The 24,382-nt window shown below is 38.2% G+C and overlaps 2 protein-coding genes across 2 annotated transcripts in view; one reads left to right on the top strand and one right to left on the bottom strand.

Moving 5' to 3' along the window:
• Positions 1-12,077, top strand: part of LOC103139412 (growth arrest-specific protein 2-like) — a 13,709-nt gene extending 1,632 nt beyond the window's left edge. The window contains exons 3-7 of the mRNA XM_016672475.1: positions 591-732; positions 1,875-1,938; positions 2,417-2,969; positions 3,080-3,187; positions 8,187-12,077. Of these exons, the coding sequence (XP_016527961.1) occupies positions 591-732; positions 1,875-1,938; positions 2,417-2,969; positions 3,080-3,187; positions 8,187-8,411 (1,092 nt within the window). The 3' untranslated portion in view covers positions 8,412-12,077. The remainder of the gene's footprint in view (positions 1-590; positions 733-1,874; positions 1,939-2,416; positions 2,970-3,079; positions 3,188-8,186) is intronic.
• A 676-nt stretch (positions 12,078-12,753) lies between these two features.
• Positions 12,754-24,382, bottom strand: part of tmem276b (transmembrane protein 276b) — a 12,641-nt gene continuing 1,012 nt past the window's right edge. Inside the window, exons 2-4 of the mRNA XM_007554012.2 lie at positions 20,641-20,754; positions 15,127-15,264; positions 12,754-14,901 (exon numbers count right to left, since the gene is read on the bottom strand). Coding sequence (XP_007554074.1) covers positions 14,654-14,901; positions 15,127-15,264; positions 20,641-20,754 — 500 coding nt within the window. The 3' untranslated portion in view covers positions 12,754-14,653. The remainder of the gene's footprint in view (positions 14,902-15,126; positions 15,265-20,640; positions 20,755-24,382) is intronic.

The following is a 24,382-nucleotide window of genomic DNA, read 5'->3' as shown; positions in this document are numbered from 1 at the left end:
TAGATAGATAGATAGATAGATAGATAGATAGATAGACTGAATCTTTCAGGTTTTTACTACTTAGGTTCCTGTACATTGACCAATATATGCTTTTTAATCTAAAACAGACTTGACTTTTTTAAACTTATTTAACCTGGCCCACCCAAGTTATGTCAAGAAAATTGTTTTATTTTACTTGAATTTGCTCATAAAAGGTTATTTGGTCTCAGACTGTAAGAAAAACTAATAAATGTAAGCTGTCCAGTGTGCTTTTCTGTTATGGTGTTCTGACAAGATATCTTTTTTTTTCTAAATTGCTTTTATTGTGTACAAACCAATCTGCACATTGGAGAATGCAGCAGCAACTTATATCAAAACAGCTTTATGGTTTGTGTGTGTGTGTGTGTGTGTGTGTGTGGGTGTGTGTGTGTGTGTGTGTGTGTGTGCGTGTGCGGGGGTGTGTGTGCGTGTGTGTGTGTGTGTGTGTGCGTGTTGTTTCCCAATATGTAGGTAGGTTTAAGAACTGTCTGAAGACTAATTTTAATTTTCTGTAAGAAAAGGTAAACCTATACCCACTGCAGGCTCACTTCATACCTTTAAAACAATTACAGGCCTTTGTCAGAAGAGCGATCCAGTGGCGAGCTGATGCAACTTCTGGATCCTTTTTCGCCCGAGACAATACTGCCAACTTCCTCTACTGGTGTCGAAAGATTGGAGTTGAAGAGGCATACCTTTTTGAGTCTGAGGATCTGGGTGAGTTAAATCTGGATTTTTTTTCTCCATAAAACAACTCTGACGTGTTTCTCCTTCTGCTGACAAACTATTGTGCATTTAAGTACAATTTAAATTAGTACTAACTTCACAGTATTTGACATTTTACCTTGCTGCGATTGCATGAACTTAAACTTGACTGTACATGCAGAAAAGGGACGTCTGTGATTTAAAAATGACAAGTACCAGGATAATTCAGTTTGTGTTTTCAAAATATGTATTTTTTCGTTTTCATTTCTAATCAGTTTTGACTAAAAACATACAAATCTCTACTCAAAAGCTGAAGAGAGTTTTAACTTTGAGTCAAAAACAACAAAACAATTGTTTGGCCGGGCAATAACTAAAGTTTTGAAATGAGGGAAATGAGAGTCCAGAAGATCACAGATCACAACAGAAAATCTGGGTGATTACACAAAGAGGGCTATGAATACGATAAGTGGTTATAATCTGATTTATAAACAGAGAGCAAATATTATACAGTCAGCAGATGGTTTGCTGATTGACGTTCACATTTCAAAAGGAGTGTCTTGTGATGTCATTTAATAAAAACTTGCTCTACAATTACCATAGAGGATGGAAACTCACCCAGTACTGTTAAATATTTTACTTGCGTTTTTCTGCACACCCCTAACTTGGGCCTGCCCAAATAAGAAAGAGATGAATGACAATGATAATATGGAGGTAAATCCACAGGAAGTATAATTATGATGGAGCTTCCTCTCTCTGTGTTTCTTTTGCAATGAAAAAAAAAACAAAAAAAAACCTCATGCTTGACTCATGCGACTTATGCGATTAAAATAGGATTGTGTTTTAATTCAAACTAAGTGACCTTAACAACCCAAGTCATGTTGGTGGGAAGACTTGGGGAGCCGCAGAGATTTTTACGGCCAGTGAATCTCTGACACCCCCATGCCCTCATCTGAGGGAACCCACATGAATTCCTGTTCACCTTTAAAGATAGGAAACCACAGCGAGGAAGGATATTCCCTGTTCCTTCCCCTCCTGCTTCAGGTGGAGCTCCTGTTTCCTTTTGTCAAAAACAGACTTTTATCTCCAGAAACATCTTTTCTTTCATGCGAGTCACATTTCTATTCTTCTTGTCATTGTTTCTGCTCTTGATGCAGTCCTACACAAGCAGCCTTGGGAGGTGTGCCTCTGCCTGATGGAGCTGGGTCGCATTGCAGCCAGGTAAACTAAACTTGGCAAGTTTTCAGGGAGTAGATAAAAAAAAATACCTTAACTGTGCTAAATTACAAATAAAAATTGTTAAAATGAGACTTTTTTTTTTTTCTTTTTTTTTTTCGGGGGTTGGTGGGACAGGCTGCCCTGGTGCTGTTGTGAGAAAATAATAATAATAATTAAATTTTAGCTTAGGATTTTACTTTTTTGATGCATCAAAAGATATCCAATTATACTGGGTATAAAATTTTAAAATATCAAAATGAGTGAATGTGAGAGTTGTAATAATAATAATCAAGAACAACTCATTGCTTTTAGCTCATATGGGAATTGCACCTTTCACTACAGTCAAACAGGTTTACTTTGTTGTTACCCAAGTGGAATTTGATGTTACACCAAGCCCTGACTGGAAGTAAATGAAATGATTTTATGTTGATTCATCCGTTCTGATTCGGATTCTGATTGTTTTGTCACATCTCACTGCCAGGTATGGAGTGGAGCCACCAGGCCTGGTGAAACTGGAAAAAGAGATAGAAAGAGAGGAGGCTGGGTGCTTATCTCCATCATCTCCTCTCTGCTTTTTTTATCCAGCGTCATTGTACTCACCACCACCAACGTTGCCCCTTCCCTCGGCCCCCTCCCCTCCTCGTTCACCTGCCCCCCTCACTTCGAACACAACCTGTGTGCCTGAACCTCTCACTACCTCCTTTGCCTCTGATCTTCCATCAGCCACCACAGACCCTCTGCCTACATCCTCGCCCCCTCCCCAACCCCTCCTCTTAGCTTCTAGCCTTTGTACGAGCGCAGCCTCAACACAACCCCCTTTGTTCTCCTCATCTTGCAACACTGACACATCTGCTTCAGCCCTGCTGTCAGCGCCCCTAACAGACCAAACTCTGGGATCCTCTGCTGAAGCCTGCCCAGCCACAGAAAACAAACAGACTCCCAAAGTCCCCTCCCAACCAGCAGCACAAACCACTCGTTCTTCCAACAAGTCCAGAAGCCGAAGGAGCGTCAGCACAAGCATTTTGGATGACATTGTATGCATTTTTTTTTTATTTTTTTCCAAAAGTGAAATTTATTTTGTTTGGCCTTATTTTGTTACTTCCTTGACCCTGAGGCAGACTTTTTTTTTTTTTATCTCTTTCAGGTGAGAAACATAATTGAAAATCCTCCCTGCAGCTGTCCCACCAGGTTCCCTGTTGAGAAGCAGCCAAAAGGCTGCTACCGCGTAGGGGACAAGGTTCTGTATTTACGGGTAAGAATCCTGCTAACTTAGTCTGAAAAATATACAAATAAATCTTATCCAAGCATGTGACCAGAAAGTTGAGTGGAAGAAAAAAGCTTGGCAGAAAAAGGATGCTCAAGCAAACATTCGTAAATCATAACCTTGAGAGGATTGTGAAGCAAAGGCTGTGCAAGACTTTGACGAACAATCATAAAAAGCTGACTTTGATTTGAGTCACAGGACAAAAGCTACAACTATGGCGTTCCTTGATTTAGCTAATTCTGCTCCAGAAGACGAGAGAAGCGCCTCATCTGTGCCAAGCAGAGAAAAGACACCACGGTTTCTCAGCTAAGATTTTTAGAGAAAAGCAACTTTTGTGTTACATTTGTCCCAGAGTCTGAGGACACAGTGAAGAGGCACAGAATCCACGTTGCTTTAGGTCCAGTGAGAAAATTTTCACAGTCAGTGATGACTTTGAGTGTCATGTCAAGAGCTGACATCCTAAGTGAAGTCGTCTGCCAGAAATTTTTCAAACATTCCTTCCTTTCATCAGCTACTTAAAGCTTTGTGACTGATTTAATTTTTATAGCAGTACTTGACACTTGCCCACACTGCCAAAAGTACAAATATCTGCATTAAGGAACAGGGTTGTAGAGTTTTAGATGAAAGCTACCCCGACCAAACTCTGAATGCATATGCTGTACAAAACATGGATATGCTTTTCTGTAGCCCAACATTTCTGTATTTAAATTAACAGAAATAAGCCCTGGCACAACTATATACCCAACATTTTTAAAAATAAATATAGTGCGTTTGTTGGGATGCACCTGTATATAAACAAATACAAAAGTGATTAGCGTGATTAGAAACAGGCAAGTTGATTAGTAACATAGAGCAGGTGGTGGGAGTGAGAAGTAACAGATCATACAAAACTCCAAGACTAGAACTAGATTCTAGCAAAACCACAAAACTCAACCTTAAAACGTGGAAAAAGAGCAGCAGAAATAAACAACACTGCTACTGTTGGCAACTAATACCTGCAGGTGGGCTTTGAGAGATTTTTTGCGATGCTATCATAATTTATAAAAACATCTAAATGCAAAGTAAATGCAAAGTAAAGTATTGATCTGTTGATCAACAATCCAGTTAGCAACAAGTGCATTGTGTCAAAGCAGCTGAAATTCAGCAACTGCGTGCCTTTCAGCCGTCTTCAGTCATGCTCCACTCGTATGCGTCCGTATAGAGGCTCAAGGAATGGGAGGCAGGGTTGCTTGGCAACCAACGGTCAGAATAGGATTCAGCTGACAAAGATTGTATTCAGGATGTAGACCTTCAGCGAAGAGTACAAAACCTGGAGGAAAAACAAACCCGGCTCTCTGAGGATGAGTGTGCAGAGACGTGACCCTGGCGTGCGGTTTAAATGGCAGCCCACTTGGGAGTCTCAACCATCTTTGTGAAGGAGGTTTAAAGCATGAGGGTCGAGCTTTTGGCGTCCACCCATCTACACAAATAAATAGCATTAATGCACTATGGCTGACTGCAGGACATACTGTCTGAATGCCGTCAGCTCTGCAGATGAAGCATAAGAAAAATATTTCCTCTATTAAGAACAGTCCAAGTTAACAATTTTGGTCACTGGCTAAAGTCACTGAAGACATTATGAATCAGTATAGTTTCTAAACTGGTTCTTGGCACAGTCAGAGGTAAATTATTGCAGATATATCTTTTGTTGCACCTGTAACACACCTTTAAGTCAAAGCACAGCAGTTTCTTTTCAGCAAACGTCTCAGCTATACAGCATGAACACCAGTCGTTTGTCAGCCAAGGCTAAAATGGCGATAATACACTAACCAAAGCAGGTCAAAGTATTTTGACGTAGACAGTGAGATATTTTATTTTGTGCAACATTTTAAAGATTGGGTTTTCTGCAGTATGCACGTGTTGCTGTGCCAGTTGCACTCATCCTTTCTTAGAGCATCTCAATGTCAACAGAACTGTGTCCAGCTGTCAGTTTTCAACCATAATTACCAGTTTAGACAACAACTACAGTTCTGCTTTTCCCTTTTCACATGGCTGCTGTCAAGCAACCACATCTCTAACAGAGTGGCACGGCCCATCAGCCCTCATGTCATTTGTTACCTTGAAGCACGCTGATGCCTCTGGGTGTGCAGGGAAACATGCCATACACCTCAATTAGCATACATCATGATAACCCCTGCACTGCTTCTGGGAGAGCACTCGGTGTGTGCAAACCTTTTTAAAGAGCACATACTATTGATTACCGAGGCAAAGTCATTAGCAAGGGGCTTTAATCAGACAGCTTGTTAATGAGCGGCGGAGCATGACCGCCCCTCCTCACGTGTAAACTTCACACCCATCCCCTCCTGCCTCCCCTCCTTCTATTCCCTCTGGAGACTATTCAATCATGCTGGCTGTGGAGTGCCTCGCCATTCTTTGGTGTTGAAAAAGAGGAAAGGTTTCCTTTCTTTCTGAAACCAATTAGGTTTTCCTTCAGCTTTGTAGCAGGGATACGGACTGATGGCGTCCATAGAAAGGAAATGCATTTTAGTACCCCTGGATCGTCGCGGAAGCTCATTTATGTTTTTCATGTTGTAGAAATCCTGTTTTGAAGATGATGCGTCTGGGTGAAACCATCAAAGGAGGAAAATCCTTCTTCTTCCTTGTCTTTATTTGTGAACTCTCTCAGCCCCTGTCAAGTATTCTTGAGTAAAACATTAACGAAATTATCTCACTGCTCTTTGTCTTCCCATGTTAACTTCTGAACCTAAAACTGATGGAGAACATTAGAAAGGATTGACTGAAAAAGAAGCCAAGAGTATACACTGTGTGAATTATAAAATTAAGTAATTAATGTAAAAGTGAATAAATAATAAACACTTGTTTAAATAAAAAAAAGGATTTTTGTTGTTGGGAATACATCTAAAGAACATCAAGAACATCTAAAAATGGAAGTTGATACAGTGTCAACATTTCATTAGGCTGCTGTCAAGTAAACTCATGATAAGCGTCTTATCTTGGTGAGCTAATGGCTTCACAGATGTACTTTATGAGATAGATATGATAACTTAAGCTTCAAAAGTTAAGCTGCATTTGCTAATTGCTACATGAACTTACTCTGAAAGATTTTGGTCTAAACTAAGTCTGCATACAGACTTATTACTATTCATAACTTCTGAGTTAAGAACAAATAAGTGCAACGTGAGGCTTTGACAATACATTTTCATCTATTGCTGAGTCGTCACTGGCAAACATCGCCACCTTAGCATGTCATGAAAGCAACAAGCTTTAACGTGAATTCTTTACTCAAAGAGACCAAGTGAGCGCCAGAGATTTTAAAATGTTCTCACTGTTCTTGGTGTTGTTATCACAAGTTCACCATCTTCCCCACCTAAGACTAACTTGTTGGAATGCAAACACTGCTAGGAATCAAAACATACAGTTAGCTTTAGGTCATGATGCAGTTTCATAGTTTTGCATACATGCATACTGCAGCTAAGATGGATAATTCAGAGCCAAGGAAGTTGTGATTTCTGCTAATCGTGTTTCGTGCAAAGTGGGACGTCTTGGAAAAAGAGAAAACCTGCATTCGTACTTCAGGAATGAAACTTTACCATTCATCATTTCATTCATTTTGGTTTGTTTCTTTATTATTAAATGTAAATTCTGGATGCGATTTCAAAACAACATCAGAAGAAGTGGATGTGGCTAAAGCCTGCCTCCTATTGGCAAGTGTTTGTCCTCGGCCCCCAACACACTCATGCATATTTCAGCAGGAGAGGAGAGAAAGAATCAATGGAGCAGCCAGGGAGGAGGACACATGGGAATCCAGACTGTGGTTTACGGGCTGCAGACGTAGCACACATTGTTTGGAAAACCGAGCCGGGGGTGACACGTATACAGACGGGTCAGTCCACAAAGGGACCTTCTGCAGAATATTTTATCACAGGATGGCATCTTTTATTCCGACGATCACATTGGTAAAAAAGGGGAGTAAAATACTTGGCCCCTTTAAAATCAGATTAAAGCAGATAAATACAGGGGGGTACAGATGCCAAGTCAAACACCTCTAGTTTTATTAGCTGACAAAATGTAGGAATAAAACCAGAAAAGAAATTATGACTTTAAGGAGGACAGACCCATTATATGGTGACTGATGAGATGTTTATCCAGCATGTCAGACTTGACCCCTGTCAACCTTAACATTTTAATCCGCAGGATGACAGCTGAGCCAAACCGTGTCTGGAGTTTCCTTTGAAGCTGCTCGATTGGTCGGTCTCTTTGCGCATGTCTTTGCTTGTAGCATCGATTCACCCCCTCACTCCCGCCCCTGGCTGCCAGTGTGCCGTGTTAAACACACATCTGCACACGAGAGGAGAGGATCCGTGTGTATTACCACAATTTTAATGGTTTAGTAATGAAGGGTTTATTAGTGATAGGCGTGAGGGGGGGCATAGGGGGTGAGCGAGGAGTCGTGGACAGTGGCAGGAAACGGATGGGTTTGTAAGGTCCCCTGGGAGGCTGTGCTGCACTCATTTTAATTCCTTCTTCCTTTACAAGGCTTGATGAAATCTATAAATAATGTTTTGATTGAGATTCAACTCACCTCACTGAAACTACAATCATCACATACCCTGGTCATGCATTGGTCTCCTTATTTCTTTTGCCAGTAGCTTTTGTATGTTTTGTGTTGCAGATCTACACATGTTCGTGTGTGAGAGTGAGAGTGTGTGTCTGTGTGAGCATGCATGCTTATGTCTGGATTAGAGCTGCATGTGTGCTCAGCTGGTGCCTTGAGTTGCAATTTCATTTGGTTTAATGAGATTTGGACAAAGCAGCCCAAGAGATTATTTGGTCCTCATTGCCAGAGCTACACGTCCAAGAAGCTTGTGATAATTACAGTGTTTTGTGTGTTTGTACGCATGTATGTGTGTGTATAATGTCCTGCTTTTCATATAAATAAGAATCCCCAAACATGCACTGACCTTCCTCTCTCGTGTCACCTTTGCAGATGCTGAATGAGCATCATGTCATGGTTCGTGTCGGCGGTGGGTGGGACACTTTCATAGGCTACCTGCAGAAACACGACCCCTGCAGAGGCGAGGGAGGAGCAGGAAGAGGGACGCCGGGAAGGCCTGAGGTCAGGGTCTGTCGGGACAAATTAAAACCCGCTGGCCTGAACGTTTCAACAGAAAACTATATGGTAGTTGGTGTTCACCACAGGGGAAAGAAATAGAGTCTCAAAGAGTTATTTTAATAAAACAGCTTGAACCTAATTTTTTTACCTCAGTGTTTAAAGCCAAAATCCCCCTATTTTTATGCATCACTGACAGAGGTGACTGTCCTTTCAGGATATCTGAGATGGGTTTTCTTTTTTACTAACTTAAGAACTTTAATAGTTAACGAATCTGTGCTTTTTTTTATGAGGAAATAAAATATATTCTAGCTAACTTAAACATTTCTACTAACTGCTTTTATTTTTACATTGAGTAATAAAGCAGAACACATTGATAAGTCAGGGATAAACATTGAAATAGCTGCTTACTGGCGCACTAGCTTTGTCTGTAGCAGTAGCCATGATGATCTGGATGGTCTGAAGTATTACGATCGAGGAACTGATTAATATAAACCACAAATAATCTAGGATCAGTTGTATATTTCAATAATGACTATTATGTTTAAGTATGAATGCAAACTGTTCTTCTTCATGCTAAATGTTGGAGTAACAGGTCTTGCCAACAATAGATGGTTAAATGTAATGGCTCCATGTGTTTGTCTTTCTGTTGTTTATGGAATCAGGGGTTTAAAAAAAGAGGAATAACTAGTTTTATTGGCTGTTTAATATGACAAGGCAAACATAATTTAAATTTGTATTAGGGCATAAGTATTAGTGTGATTATAACATCACTACAGACAGCTCCATGACAACACGATGACAGATCTGCAGCAGTAAAGCAACAAGCATGATAAAAATTACCTTGTATGTTATTCTGCTGAAAAATCATGTCTTTTTTTTTTAATCAACCTACATTCCAGTTTTTGTTTTTAATGTTCTAAACTTTCTAGATTCAGAATCTATCAAACCTCAAAAGTGTTCTTTCTTTGAATTTACTTCTCTTCCCTTACGAACTCTTCGTTAAAGTAGATGTGTTTTGTTTCTATTCTTTTGTTTGATGTTATTATTTGGATATAACCAATAGATTAGTCTGATCACTAAGAGGTTTGCTGTTGATGGTTTATTATTAACCTGTTCGAATGATGACCAGTTTCAATTGACTTGTGATTAAAATAAAAATATCTTTAAAAACGTTTCATCAATTTTATCATATCTCCTTTAAATATATATTACCATTCTGTCTGTCTATGAGCCATGACTTCTCGTCTTACCCTTAAAGTGTTGCTGCACAGTCAAAAACAGGCAGTTATTCTGCTAGTGAAAGTTAAAGTCGACCTTGAAAAAGAGACCAGGAGCAATGACTCACTGCACTTTTTTCTACATGTAATTCTGCGGTTATAAAATCACTGGTTTAAAATCAATACGTATTCCAATAGTTTACGCTAGTGCTGTGGAAAAATCTTATCCTTATCACACAAATACTAAGCGACAGTGTTTTTGTACAATGATGAAAGCAAAGCACACTGGCTCTGCTTTCCATCAACTCTATTCAAAAGCTCCCTCTAGATGGCACCATGTCCTCATTGACAAAAGGCCAGGCCTCGCCCCGGCAGCTTCGCTCTTCTGGACCGCACTCCAAAGAACTGCTTCCAGTTTCAGCGCCGCAGATCCGTTAATAGAAATATCCCCCTGCTTTCTCAGTAAGACTGGAGTTGTCACGTATTTACTCTTTGAAAGGAAAAGAAATTAGAAGCGGATCAAACAAGGATAATTTGCATTTGAGGGTAATGCAGATAGCAGGCACAGATGAGAAGAAACAGCACGCACAGCATGTTAATAAATACATATTTTATTACATTAAAATAAATCAATTAAAAATGGACACAGATTTGTTTTTTTTATCATATATTGAAAGAAACTAATGAGATCATGCAAGACTGTAATGTCTTTTTTAATCCCACACAACATCTGAAGTGGATGCACCCAGTATAAATGAACTGTAGAAAATAATAGCTGTGCTACTGAAACACGTGCCACTCTGAGGGGGCGGCGTTTTCTCTCGCACTACAAAGTTCCTCATGAAACACGCAGGAGGGAACCACTTGAGAAGGATTTTACAACCTTTCTGAGTTGAATTGTTTTCAAGTGTTTTTTGTTTTTTGATATTTTGAGAGTCTTGCTACGGTGTGCTGCAGTTCTTGTTTTTTTTTTTTGTTTTTTTTTATCAAGTCAGGGGCGGTGTAATTCTGTGCTTCACGATATTTGTAAAACTTAGATGGCACATCAAGGCCAGAGAAGTCAAATTTCCCCACCGACAACGTACAAAACGTCTTGAGGGGGCGGTGTGCAACTGTGTTTGAGACACAACACCTAATACTTGTAGTAAATGACCTATACATACAGTTACTGTAACTGTTTTCATTTATATTTATATCAATACACACGAGTTTGGGTGTGAGCTCAAAACTTGAGAAACCCAAATCATCTTGTTGCGTTGCGTTCTGTCAATTTTCTTTGTCACAATCTTACACAAAAATCTTCATATATCATATTCAGAGCTTCTGATATACAAGAGCCTGGACCCTGAACACGCGCCGTGGAACGAGGCTCCTCACATGCCCTGATCTTTGTTTGCTACCTTGTGTAGCCTTATAAAAGCATATCTATCTCACACTCCAGGCTCACTGACCTTTACATGATGCAGCAAAGTGCAAAGATCTCACCACACACTGACGGTACAAGTTTCAGTCATGCGTTAGCTAATTTTCTCGTTAATGGCAATACTGGAAGGACTGAACATCACATAAAGTGTTGTCAACACACTATGACACCTTATTTTATATGAGTTATTTGACATAGTTGACAGAAGGATGATCAAGACCCATACCAGGCAATCGACACCTGACATTAATACTTGTATCATGAACCACTGATGAAAGTTATTGTATTTTTTTTTTAATGAAGTTGTTCTAGTCAGTGAGAAACAGTTGTGATCTCTGGAAGGTGATGTTCTCTGTTAATTCCTAATACCTGAAATGACCACTGGGAAAAAATAAAAATAAGTCTCTTTTTCCTTTAAGCTGAATATTAAATCCTTTTGGCTCAACATGACTTTCAGAGCTATTCACAATATTTAATCATATAATACACAAATACAATGTTTGTTTCTTTTTTTTTTTAACAAATGAAGTGTTAATCATTTAAACTCTATCCTCATTGCCAATTTAAATAAGAAAACCCCAAGAGTTTGAAACACCACCTGTACCCATCAGCTTGTTGTCTTCAGAAATCTAATTAAAAAAAAGAGATATTTCATAATCCATGTGTTGCATCCAATAACAAAACCTATTTGGTATTTGGATGTTGTGCTTTCCAACAAAGATTTGTCTAGTTACTTACTGCTTTTTTTTTTTTTAAATGAAAATCGAATGACAAATTAAAACAAAGATGGGTGATAAGATATTTTCTGTGCCTTTGCAAGTTTCACATTTTAAAAGTTAGTACACAATAAAAGTTGTTTTTGCTTAATAGAAAAAAATATTTTACAGTTTGAGAAGGGACACTGTGATACTGTCAGATCGGTAACCCTAGCCTCAGTCTTAAGCCTGCTTTATGGAATAAACACTGCATTACTTCTGATTTTGTGGATCTTCACAAATGTTAAGTTTTAAGTAAACTCCATTTATAATATACATAACCCTCTTCACATTTTCTGGCACCTCTGGTAAAGAAGCATAAAAGAAATCTAAATAAGCTTTTAAATAAACCCGCCATAATCAAGCAGAAAAAAAAAAACCCATGTTGAGAAATAATGTTTTTCACAAAATCATCAGCGGTACAATTATTGGCACCCCTGCTGTTAATACTCTCCAAAACCCCTTTTTGCCAATAGATCAGCACTTAATTCTCTCTTACTGTATTTCACAATATTGCACCTTATAGAAAGAGGATGTTTTTAGTCCTGGACTTCGTCTGAAGCCGCCTCTTCTTCACCTCATCAGACATTTTCTATAACAATTAATCCATCGAAGAAGGTCTATTTTGTGTCGGGGGAATCATTTGTGCCCTGATTCAGACAAATGTTTTGAATCATTAAACATTTGAAACTCTGGATGAATTTTCTGGCATCTCAAAGAGTTCATGACTCCAGTAACTCTAGGAAGGTTTCAAGAGCCTTTGCAAAAGAAAGTATCGTATATGTATAGCTTTTGAGGTGCTTTTCCAAACATGTTTGTTTTTTTTCAGACACATCTGGAATATAGCTAAAAAGTTCAGTCTTGATCTACTAAACCTAAGAACAGTTTCAGATAAAGTCCAGGTAGCCTTTGGAAAACTGCACATCCCTACATTTATGATGGTGGAAGATTTTTTTTCTAGAATCACACCCAAATAAGCAGATTTAGTGAGGTCAAGATGCCAATATTTGCTGCAGTGCTCTAGTAATGACTTTTTCTTTATTTTCTTTTTTTTACCATCCGCCTTACTTTGCACAACGGTAAAATAAGCCGGGGTGCTTATCCATCCTGGTGGCTAAATAAAATGTACGTCGGTGTCACATTAAATTTATATTCCAGGTAAATGGGAACAGTTTACTAATTAAAAGTTCTGAAACCATCCATTGTCTGAACTCGGTCTTTTCTTGTCAGGGCTTTAATTGGTTTCTTAGAGAAGTCAATTAATCCAACAGGCATGTTTTTAGTGTGGGGTGAAGCTGGAGGGAACCTACGCTTGCACAGGGAGAAAAGTTTATGCAGAAAGACAAACGCTAGGATTCAACCTGCAGCTTGAGTCCAAAAACATTAAAACGATTAATATACAAAATAAAAGAAGAAAATTTTAAGTTTCAGAAAAATTGCTAAGGGTACAAATAACTACAAAACAGACAAAAAAAAGCACTTTATTTCTCAACGTGAGTTTCACCCCCCCGGCTGTGTAGATGTACACAGATTAAAGATCGATTTTTTTTTTTTTCTGAAAATTTTCAGTTGATGGTGCTATAATAAATTATTTATTTTAAGACGTTTTAGAGATCTTTATCAGGAGTGTCACTAATTGCAAAGGGAGCAGTACATATGATTAGCACCGCTGCCTGTTTCCTGCTTGTTTTCTGTGCTGCAAATGATATGGAGATATTTGCCCTTCTCACAATGTTTGACTTTACAGCATCTCTATAATTAGGTTAGGAAATCATGAGTGTGGTGTTGCACTGATGACCACCGTTGCTTTTCTTGTTCTCTCCGAAATAGCTTAATGTGCTTGTGTTCAGCGGTTGCGAGACTAAAAAGTCTCGGAAACGCTAACCCTAACCCTAACCCTAAAGAATATGTTTTAGACACAACTAAAACATATTCTTTAGCTAATAGCTTGGTTTCGCTTCTTGGTTTCTGTCAGGTTATTATTAATCTGTCACCAAGCAACGGTGCTGCATGAGCAATAACGTCAACATCAGGTCAGAGCTCAGCAGCTTCTCTGTTGTCATATTTTTCATGTTTTTGTTGTTTTGTTTTTTTTACTTGGCTTTTGGGTTTACAAATCATTCTTAACCTCGTTTACTGTTAGGAGAGAAAAGTAAAAAAAAAAAAAAGAAGAATATTAATTTCACACAAATATCTGGCTCTACATAGAAATGCATTTTCCTCGATGTTCGAGGCTAATTCTCTCTAGTGTGTTATATCACACTGGTGTAATATTTTTACAAGCCGCAACCTTATACAGCTGATTAATTTTTCATACCAGTTTGTGTTTTTCACTAAGATATGAGCAACAAAACGCCTGTTTTTTTTTCGTTTTTTTTCTTCTTCTTCTTCTTCTTCATTACAAACAATGACACAGATCAGAGTCCTGGCAGGATGTTCTGGACTGATGTTTGCTTTGTTGACTTTTTTCTGTTTGAGGATTTCTCTCAAGATTTCTCCAGGGGAACTGAGAAGATATGTGTTTGCATGTGTGTTTCCTTCGTAGGAGTGTAAGTGGCTTTATTTGTTTCAAAGAGCACCATTTTAAGAGTAATTCTATTCAGAGATATCTGTTCTCTTTAAAGCGCCAGAAAAATCAGCATCTCAGAAATCAAAACAGACAACAACAACAAAGAGGGCTTTTTTTGAAGCCGTTTCCCACTCATGAGCTGCTGTACAAGTTGTTCTTCATGTTCCTGAAGGTCCATCGAGGGGGTTTTTGATGTGTGAAGTTTGTCTTTTATTTTGTTGCGTTTTTGTCACAGATCAGGCACACTGTACACTGAAAGGATATGGCCACGTTGAGGGTGTGGTGATACGGTGATTACACGAGAACTGTTTCAGAGTTAAACATGGGAAGGTGTGCTTTGTGCGTTTGGTGGGTCAGTCTCCGTGTAACACCTCATGTCACACGGTTCCGTTCTCCTGCCTCGGTTTGTGGGTCGTCGTGCGAGCGGGCGTGCTCAAGGAGGGAGCCAGAGTGCAGAGGAAGCCGGCCAGCAATGTGAGGCCGAGGCCCCCCCAGGCACAAAACATGGACCAACCGTAGCCGTGGCTAATGTCTTCAGGGAGGCCGTACATGTAGCGCGGGTAGCGGGACAACTCGAAGTTGATTCCTGCCACGCATGTGCACAAGGAGATGATGCAACATGTTCCTGTGTGAGCAGAAGAGACCAAAGGTGATTCAAAGGGACTCCTGATCGATTGCTAAGATTCCTTCATGCGCTGCAAGATCGCGTTACTGCAAGCGATTGATCTGCTGTCTCATGTTAGCCCGAATGTGCTCTCAGCCGTCACCAGATAAACACAGTAACTGGATGAAAATCAGATTCTGTCTGCATGCAAGTGTGCGGATGTGTGTGTACGTGCTTTCGCAGTACCTCCCATGAGAAAGAGTAGGCCGGCTACATATTGCATGAGGTCATGCTGCTGGCAGCATCCCAGCACTCCGATGATCCAACCAAAAAGAATGATGGACACGGCCATGCCCACAAAGCCGGCTGTCATTCTTCTTAGATCTAGAGGGATATAAACATTGCAGAGTCAGCGTTTGGACAGAGAGGTGTTATAACAAATTTTAAAACTTTAAAAGTTGGATTTAACTACTCATTTAATCTTTACATGTTTAAAGATTAGTGTGCAAAGATCAAGAGGAAAAAGTGAACCTGTATTTTTGGGAGAAATTAAAACACTAGGTGAACAAAGACAAGCCAAGAATCTAATAAACCCATGTTAACCTGAATATGCAAACATTATGTAAATTCATGAGCAAAGAACAAAAAAAAGGAAAAACTAAAAATCTGAGCACAAAAACCATGACACATTCGATCTGAGGTCAATTAAATGTCACCAATTCATCTAACATACAAATGGTTTGACACTTGAAGGAACCTGAAACACTTTAAGAAGAAACAACACACACAAAGAGGAAGAATCTGAAGAATAAAATAAATTTATTTTCTACAACGAACCAAATGCTTCTTTAGGACGGGTGCGATCATTTTTTTTTTTTTACAATCGTAGCAAGCTTCATTGCAAATATGCGTCTTTAAGCTTTCAGGAGGTTTTACTATCAAGATCTAAGGGGACACAAGTTTTTCTCATGGTGTGTGCATGTATGTAGGCGATACCTACAAGCTAGTTTAGGTGTGTCAACTTCTGCTGTGCTGCTGCTTCATTTGTGATCCTTCACACACTTTGCAGAATATATGAAGCATAGTCTAACATTTTCGGTGGTCTATTTAAGCTGCGAGGCATTCTGCTGCACTCTGCACATCATGTTCCGCCTGCCTGCCTGCCGGCCGGCCGGCCAGCCGCTGCTGCTGCCAGCTTTTGCTTGTTTCCTCTCAGCCCCTCCACCACCCCATCATCCCCCCTCCCGAGCTCCGAGGTCAGATATCCCCTCCTCACTTCCTGACTTGTGCAAGACATGTTAAGGAAGCAGAGATGTGCCCATCACTCCGTGACATGTTGAGCAGCATGGAGTGAAGAGACCGGAGCCTAGATACCAAATGCAAACTTCTAATTCTGATGAAGATTTATTTAAAGATCTACAGAAGAGTTTTGTGACTGGAATAAAATACATTTCTTATCTTACTTGTTCTTGATGTTGTGGTCGCTTGGGATTGCAATCTCTGTGTGCTTTTCTTCTTTGTCTAGTCCCACAATGGTTGGTTAACCATCATTTGTTTCCACAGTTTATTGGTCTTAGCAATCTATTGAAGTGGATTCAGAGTCTGAACTGGAATCTAACAGATAATCGGTCGAGGAGGCTAAAAATTAGGGTGATGGCAAGGAGACGTTCTAGCCTCAAAGCCAAAAGCATAGTCTTATTTTCACATCAGAAATTATTATTTTTTTGGTTCAAGTAAAGCTATTTTAAATCTTTGCTAGGTATATGAATGAAAACCACAAATACATGAAACTTGAAAGAAAAAATGCTCCTATTTGTTTTGTGCAATTGTACTGGACTTTCTGTGTGGTCAGTTACAATGTTGTGGTAATAAATACCACAAATAATAATGTTTTAAGTGATGCTTGTGGCTCTATTAGGAAACAGCTGATCAAAACTGAGTCGTTCTTCAGCTACACCTCCAAAACAGTGAAGGAGCTAAACAACTTTTTCTTATTATGATTGGATGACATAAAATATAGGTACAGGAAGAAAGTTTAGTCCATGCAACATCTTGACACTGCCTCTGAAAAAGTTATTGTTAATTAAGTTAACCTCTGTAGTTGCTTGATAAAAAATAAAATAAAAATCAGACAATTCCATGGGTGCAACTCAATGCTTATAGGCACCTAGATATGTTGAAGAAAAATTTCTCATGTTAAAACTGAGAATCTGAATGGGAAAAATTTTGATTTCTCAGTTTATTACTGAATATGTAATAAACTGCTCAACTGCTGGGATTTTCACACACAACCTTCTCTCAGGATTACAGAGAAAAGTCTGAAAAGAGAATAATATCCAATGAAAGCGATAATATCTTTGTGATTTCAGAGGTCAGAGGAGACGCAGCAGGACTGGTTCAAGATCATAAACAAGCAGCAGTACCTTCAATAAACACGCATTACAACCAGGTTATTCAGAATACTATTTCTGAAAGCATTGCACATTGCAGCTTGACATGCATGAGCTACAACAGCGTCACATGCCACTGGATGCCACTCCTAGCAGGAGTGAGAACCTGTATACATGTTATGCAGGGTCACCAAAATTGGATAAAATCAGACTAGAAAAGTGTCATCTGCTCCAGTGAAACATACATAAACAACATGCAAGCATGGATCCTTCCTGCATCCTGAGTGCCGATACTTCATAATAAAATGATACTTCATAATAAAATGATACTTCATAATAAAAGTTAAAAGTACAGTGTATTAAAATACTCTTAAAAGTATTTGTTTTGCCAAGAAGTTACTCAAGCAAATGTAACTGAGTAAATGTAACCAGTAACTGGTTGCATTTACTTTTTTTTTTCTTTTTTTAAGCAAATGCGATTTTCAACTTTAATTTCTTCTTTCCTGTCTTTCTTTTCTTAAAAACACATTACAAATGACAGAAAATATATATTTTTAAATACGTATTTCCTTCATCCCCTTCTGAGAGTTGACCTGAATTCACAATCCAGCTAAATCCAAACTCTAAAATATGGGTGTAAGACAAGATGATATGTCATGGGCAGACTTAGAAAAAAAATCTAGATTTTCCAAAAGTGAAATAATTAACAGAAAATTGGATTCATAGATACAATCGATTTGTTGCCTAGTCCTAATCCCTCGGTCACTGTATCTAAATCCAATGGAGCACCTTTGAGATGTAATGGAACAGAGAGATTTGCATAATGGATGTGCAGCAATTAAATTAGCACTACCATGTCAGCATGGATCAAAATATACCAAAAATGTTTCGGACATCTTTATCCCATAAAAATTAAGACTTGCTCTGAAAGAAAGGGAGTCCAACATCGTGTTTGCAAGGTGTACCCAAAAAAGTGGCACCTGTCTTTCTAAAATAGCAACAAAAACTCCATATTAACATGCCCAGGGAGGGGATCCTGCACTGTCCATCACTAACAACTCCTCTGCTGCAGTAGTTTGACCTCCCAAACGCTACGTCACTTATTCTGTTGCTTGTCCAAGTAGGTATGTTCTTCCTTTGCTTGATTAAAGAATCATATGCATTGCCTAATCTGCCTGTATCAGCCTTCACTACCGGCGTCACTAAACAGAGCAATAAATATACATTTTTAAAGAAGTGGTCAACGCGCTTTGTAAATGTGTGCAGTCATGATTATGCATGAACCGTGATAACGTGATGTGGGCGGGGGAGTTGATGGACTCAACTGATTTGTTACCAAACTAACTAAAATCTGTGGAGTTTGGCCTGTGACAAAAAATTGTTATACTGTAGGTAATATAAATGAGCAACCAAAATTGAAGACATTTTTTCTGTAAAAACAATGAAAATGCACTTAATGGTTAGCAACAGAATAGGTTGTCCCCACATGTATTCCCACTTAAAATGGCTAAAATCACAAACAGGCATATCAGGTCAACATGATGAGAAGCCTTCCAATTTTCTGAAAGAAATTTAATGTTTAAAACTCAGAGAAGCAGAGAGAACCCCTTCAGAACATTGTTGCATCTTTTGAAGGAGTACATGCCTTTATGCTCAGAAAGGTCCTGCACCAGTGTGACCTACATAGGAGGTCTGCAAAAACAAAGCCTCTGATTTCTAAGGAAACCACAAAGGCCAGACTAAAGCTTGTCAGATAGAAAGTTCACAAAGATTTTGACATCAGATTACATGTTTAGCATAATTCAAATTCAACACTCCAGAAAATAACCTTCACTAACTGAGAAGCATGGAGGTGCAGGTGTCATGACTTGGGGATGCTTTGTTTCGGTAAAAGTGGGCAAGCTCAACATTATATAATTCAGAATTGACTCGATGGCATAACATTGGCGTTCTCATAGCAACACGCTAAATTGGATTCCATCTCTGGTGATTTTAGGAATTACAGCTTTCAGTCAGCTCTGCTACTGGTGGGTCACCTTTAGCCTTTAGGGCACATCTTTTAATTTCAAAACCTGAATCTTTTTTCTCCTCTTTGAGCTCTGCTCTGACAGGTGCTTCACCAACATGAAAGCGAAGGTCAACACATTTATCGTGTGTATTTCACAAACGTTTTGCATAATACTATAAATTAAACAGTCTTGTGAAACTGTGTTGGTCTCTAAGGAGTTTCATGAGGAAGTATCTAACCCTTTCATGCATAGCAATCACTACAGTGGACAGCTACCTAAAAGCCATTTTCTTGTGTTTCTTGTGGATTTTTATGTTACAAATGCACACAGATCACTGAAGTGGACACTAATGCATCATAAAATACACCATCAACTACAGGCCATCAGCTGCAAATGCAAGAAATTATTTTTGTTAAATCCAATATGGCCAACAGACAAAAAAGCATGCCGACCAACCCGGTCCCTCCTTCTACTGTAGACGACTCTTCCAGGTAAAAAAATATATATATTGTGACATCAGATAACCCCTAAAGAACAATACTACTGATGATTTTTCAAATAACAACTTTGTATTTAGAGAAAATTACAATTGATCGCCTAAAAAAATAAAATAAAATAAAAACTTTTTTTTTTTTTTTACAAATGTTTTTTTCCTACCTTTTTTATGCCTTAAGAAAATAAAAAAAAATTGGAAAAAAATCCTGACACAAAGGAGCACAATTCATGCATGAAAGGGCTGATGTAGGTTTAACGTAAATGTATTATACGTAATAAAGCATTCTGTCCTACTTTTTTATTGTTACAGTGACGATAATAGTTCTCCTTTGTGAAGTAAGTTTTTTTTTTTTGTTCAAACGTTTTTACTAAAATAAACCACATGTGGTGATTCAACCAGATTTCTTTTTCTATATGCAAAGTGCATATTGCTGCCAATCACACAAGCTACAGATGCTGAATACATCAGTGAGCAAATTGCCGCTATACATGTTCCCTGACAAATAGAGTGAGATAATCAGTGAATGAATAATTGACCTTCTGATTGGAGGACGGCTGATTTATTCCCTGAGCAATGGCACACCACTAATTATTACAGCCGCCATTGCTGCTGTGTAACAAGAGGGAGGAGATAGGCTTTAAAATACTTAAGGACAACAAATTAAATGTTACTGAAAGTTTGATTTGTTTGACAACAACTTGGAAAGAAAGCCATATGTAATTAATATGTGCAAAGCAAAACCAACAAGACTGGTCCCAGACCATTCTCAAGCTCAAGAGATAAATGAGAAAGATATATGACATTTTTAGTCATTTTTAGGTGACTAAAAATGGCAAAACAGACAGAGAAAGTCTATGAGACTTACGGAGAGCATGCCACTCATCCTGGCGTATGGTCTTTGTGATGTTGATGGGTAAATTCCGTGGAAGGATGGATGAGGAGTAGTGATACTTGACTGGGGTACACCTTTGAATTATTCCTGGTAAAAAGACAAAATGGAAAAGACAGTTATAATCAGGGCAGCAAGATTTACTGAAGGAGAGAATGAAGTTAGAATTGCATTTTAAACCTTTGCTCTTTTTCTCTGGGATGATGCGACGATGTGTGCACAGACATAACATTTATTTTTCACCCTGTCTGAGTTTTAATTTTCCGAGCTGGGCCTTTTAGCCTTGTTGTTCCCCCACTCTAGCACAGTAATTAAAGAGGGATTAGGAAACAATGTGGTACATGGATTATACTCCCAAAGGTTTCATATGTAAATGTTGTGATTTAAAGCAAATCTCATCATATTTGTGCATGAATTCTGTTTTTCAGACTCCATCTCTGTGTTCTTGCTCTGGCTCATTTCTAGCAGTTTCTGAGCAAATCAACACTTTATATATTGAAATAAAGACTGATTTATTAAAATAAACTGGAGTTTCTTTCATAGGTCAATGGTGACATAAACATTTTTTATTACATTTCTTGAAGAATTCAGACAATCTTTCAATCAAAACACAACAAGAGGTACAGCTTTTTTGTTTACTGTATGGGATCTTTAAGGTTTTAGATGATAGTTTTTGATAATGGCATACCAGGCTATAATCTGTCATGATGTGTACTTATGTAAATAAAGAAAAAAAAAAACTAGAATATGACAAGAAAATTGTTGGTGATGAAAATATGCTGTGTTGTTAGTAGATTTCACATCTTCTAGCAACCTCAGATCTGACAATAAATTGGTGATATTGAAAGCATAAAAGGAGCAAACAGATTTATATAAATCTAGCAGTGTTGATCCATATAAATTACACCAGGATAGAAAGAAAGCATCTCAAGTTGGGATTTAAGTGATTAGTAAATGGGGATTGTTCACTGCTGAAACCAACCTCTAAGATTCTCACTTCAAAAAGTCTAAGAAAATCTAAAAGAAAATCCATGCCAATATTCATTTGGTAACAGTGTCATGTCTACAAACATTATGGTTTGATATGTATTTGGGTTTTTAGTATGCTTCAATTTAAATAAGAGTTTGCACATATTTGAGAATAAAACATCTTCAAATCACTTTGGAGTTGCTTTAAAATATTTCAGTAATCTAGCAACCCGGCTCTAGCTGAATGCAGTATGTCCGAGTGTTGGGACAATCCCCTCTCATCAACAAAGATTACTCCAATGCAATTTAGACGTATGGAGTTTGGGATGATTGGATGCTACGAGTAGCCATTTGGAGCCGATTTTTCTTTACCATCAGTTGTGTTTACATCGTTTCAGGTGTGAAATTCAGCTAAGTCCAGAGTGAGCAGCATTCCTTCACAGATGCATACGCTGAGATAAAGTTTTGGTTCAGTAAACCTTACTTTCTCTGTTGTAGCTGCAGGAAAACCTTGATGTTCCCAAAGGCCACGGATTAGTAACAGCTGGGAATCATCTTTGCTTTCTTTTGGCGTTGCTGTCTGAAGTTATAAAACTGCATCGTGCGCTTAGCTCTGCAAATAAACATTCTGTACGTTCAAGTACAAAACAGTGCTGTATTCAATCTGTGCACATGGATACTGACAGAGTTATACCAATATTACAAATACATGTATTGTTACACCCCTACTGACAAGAACATAAAAAGATGTTTATTCTGAATGGGTAAAACCCGATTTTTAAGTTGTCCGCCAGATCTCAGTTTAAAGGGGCAGTATTAAAAATTTTTCAGGCACTACTAGATTATAGCATAATCTAGTAACTATTTCACCTTCAGCTGTTATAAAAATGCTGATATATCAAACATGACTTAAAAGAAATGTGACTTCGCAAATTAACGCCTTGAAATTGGGTCTCTGTCTCTTTAAGAAGTCCCTGCTCTTTCTGACACAAGGCCTTCATCACATCATCACAACGTTTCTCTTTTAAGTTGTTTACAACATTCTTTGGAGCGTTGCACTGAGAAGCAGTTCCTATGATGACCTCAGCAGATTCTCAGGTCCACCAGATGCTTCCTAATTGTTGCTACCACTAGTCTGGAGGAGCTGAGTGGGGGAGGGGTGTTATGTGAGGCAGAAGCTCAGCTTAGAGACTGCAGCTGCGTGGAAAAGGCGACACTGGTGAGACCAGGTGTTTATGGACCTCCAAATGGTTGCCATGGGAGATTAAATAATTTCTCAAACATGCATTAAAGAATCAAAGCAACGCTATAATGTTATACAAACAGGAATAACATTATAGCATGATATGTAGCTCAAAAAGCTATGTATCTTAATACCCACCTCCCTTTAAAACAACAAACAAATATAAATAAATTAATACTTTCGAACATTTGGGCAATCAATGATTACTGTGGTATTTCCATTTTTCTTTCTCAGTGTTTAATATTTATACTACATTTGTGTTTATTCTACCAATTTCTGATCTAATAAAATTTAAGAAAAATGTGTGAAGTCCGACAATTTCAATCAGAACAGATCAAACAGATATAAAGTATTTTAGAGACTAGATCACCTTTATTTACAACAACTGACTTTTTTCAACACCACTCTATGATAAGAGATGTTTTCTATTGTGTATTTTAGGTTCAAATTAACTTTCTACTTTGTAAACAAAGATCTGACACAGAATCCCAATTAAGGTATTTTTGGCCATGTTAGTTTGTGTGCATGTAGATACACATGCTTGTTTTCAAACCACAAACAAGATAACTAATGTTTGATATTTATGTATCTGAGTCAAAAACACACAATCAAATAAATGGAAAGAGGAAACAACAGCCTCTTACTTTCTTTTGGTAACTGTTTTAAGTGAATAATCTATGAACAAAATCAAATTACTTTGTTATCAGTGCTGCTACTTTCACTTAGCAACAACTCAAACATGAAATGAGCGAAATGTGAATTTCCAAATCAGACACAGCTTTCAAATCGGGGAAATAACATCTATTAGATTTGATGACTGCATAAAACATTTATATTCTGGAGCATTAAAACCACCATAAATATTTTATTATGTTTAAAACTGGGGCCATTTTTGTAATCTGGGATTTCCCAATGAACTCACAGAGATTAGTATTAAAAGAAGAAAAAAACTGAGGCAAAAAACCCCCCGAAATAACAAAGCAAGACTTTTCAATCAAGCTTAATCCATTGTAATTATTATTGTGTAATAATCAGAGAATTTAGAACAATGAAAAAAAGAGGTACAAGTGGTTGATACTGGACAAAATGAGTTGCTAAAAGTGACAGTTTCATTATTGTTTCTTTTAGGTTGTTTTAAGGTCAACTGGTCAATAAGGGTTCATCTGCCACCACTCAAAACATTTCACAAGATAATAACATTGACAGCTGTTTCACTAGATAGGAAACTCCATGTTGTTGTGCAAGTGCTCAGTTTTTGTAACTCTGACTGAATTGGACAGGGAGCACAATTAAATGAAACGCCATTTTTCATCTAATTATGTCTCGAGAATCTAAACTGAATCAAATTCCTGCACAACATGTAACATGTAACCTCAGGAGCTGCAGGAGCATAATCATAATCATTAACAGACTAAAGATCAATAACAAAGCAACATGAGTTAATAAATGGATGTGGGGGCATCTGCTATGTATGCATGAATGTGTGTGTGTGTGTGTGTGTGTGTG

Source organism: Poecilia formosa, unplaced genomic scaffold (assembly GCF_000485575.1).
Source record: "Poecilia formosa unplaced genomic scaffold, Poecilia_formosa-5.1.2 Scaffold61, whole genome shotgun sequence".
NCBI lineage: Eukaryota > Metazoa > Chordata > Actinopteri > Cyprinodontiformes > Poeciliidae > Poecilia > Poecilia formosa.
Note: the sequence above shows the minus strand (reverse complement) of the source record. Positions and strands in the feature narration are given on the sequence as shown.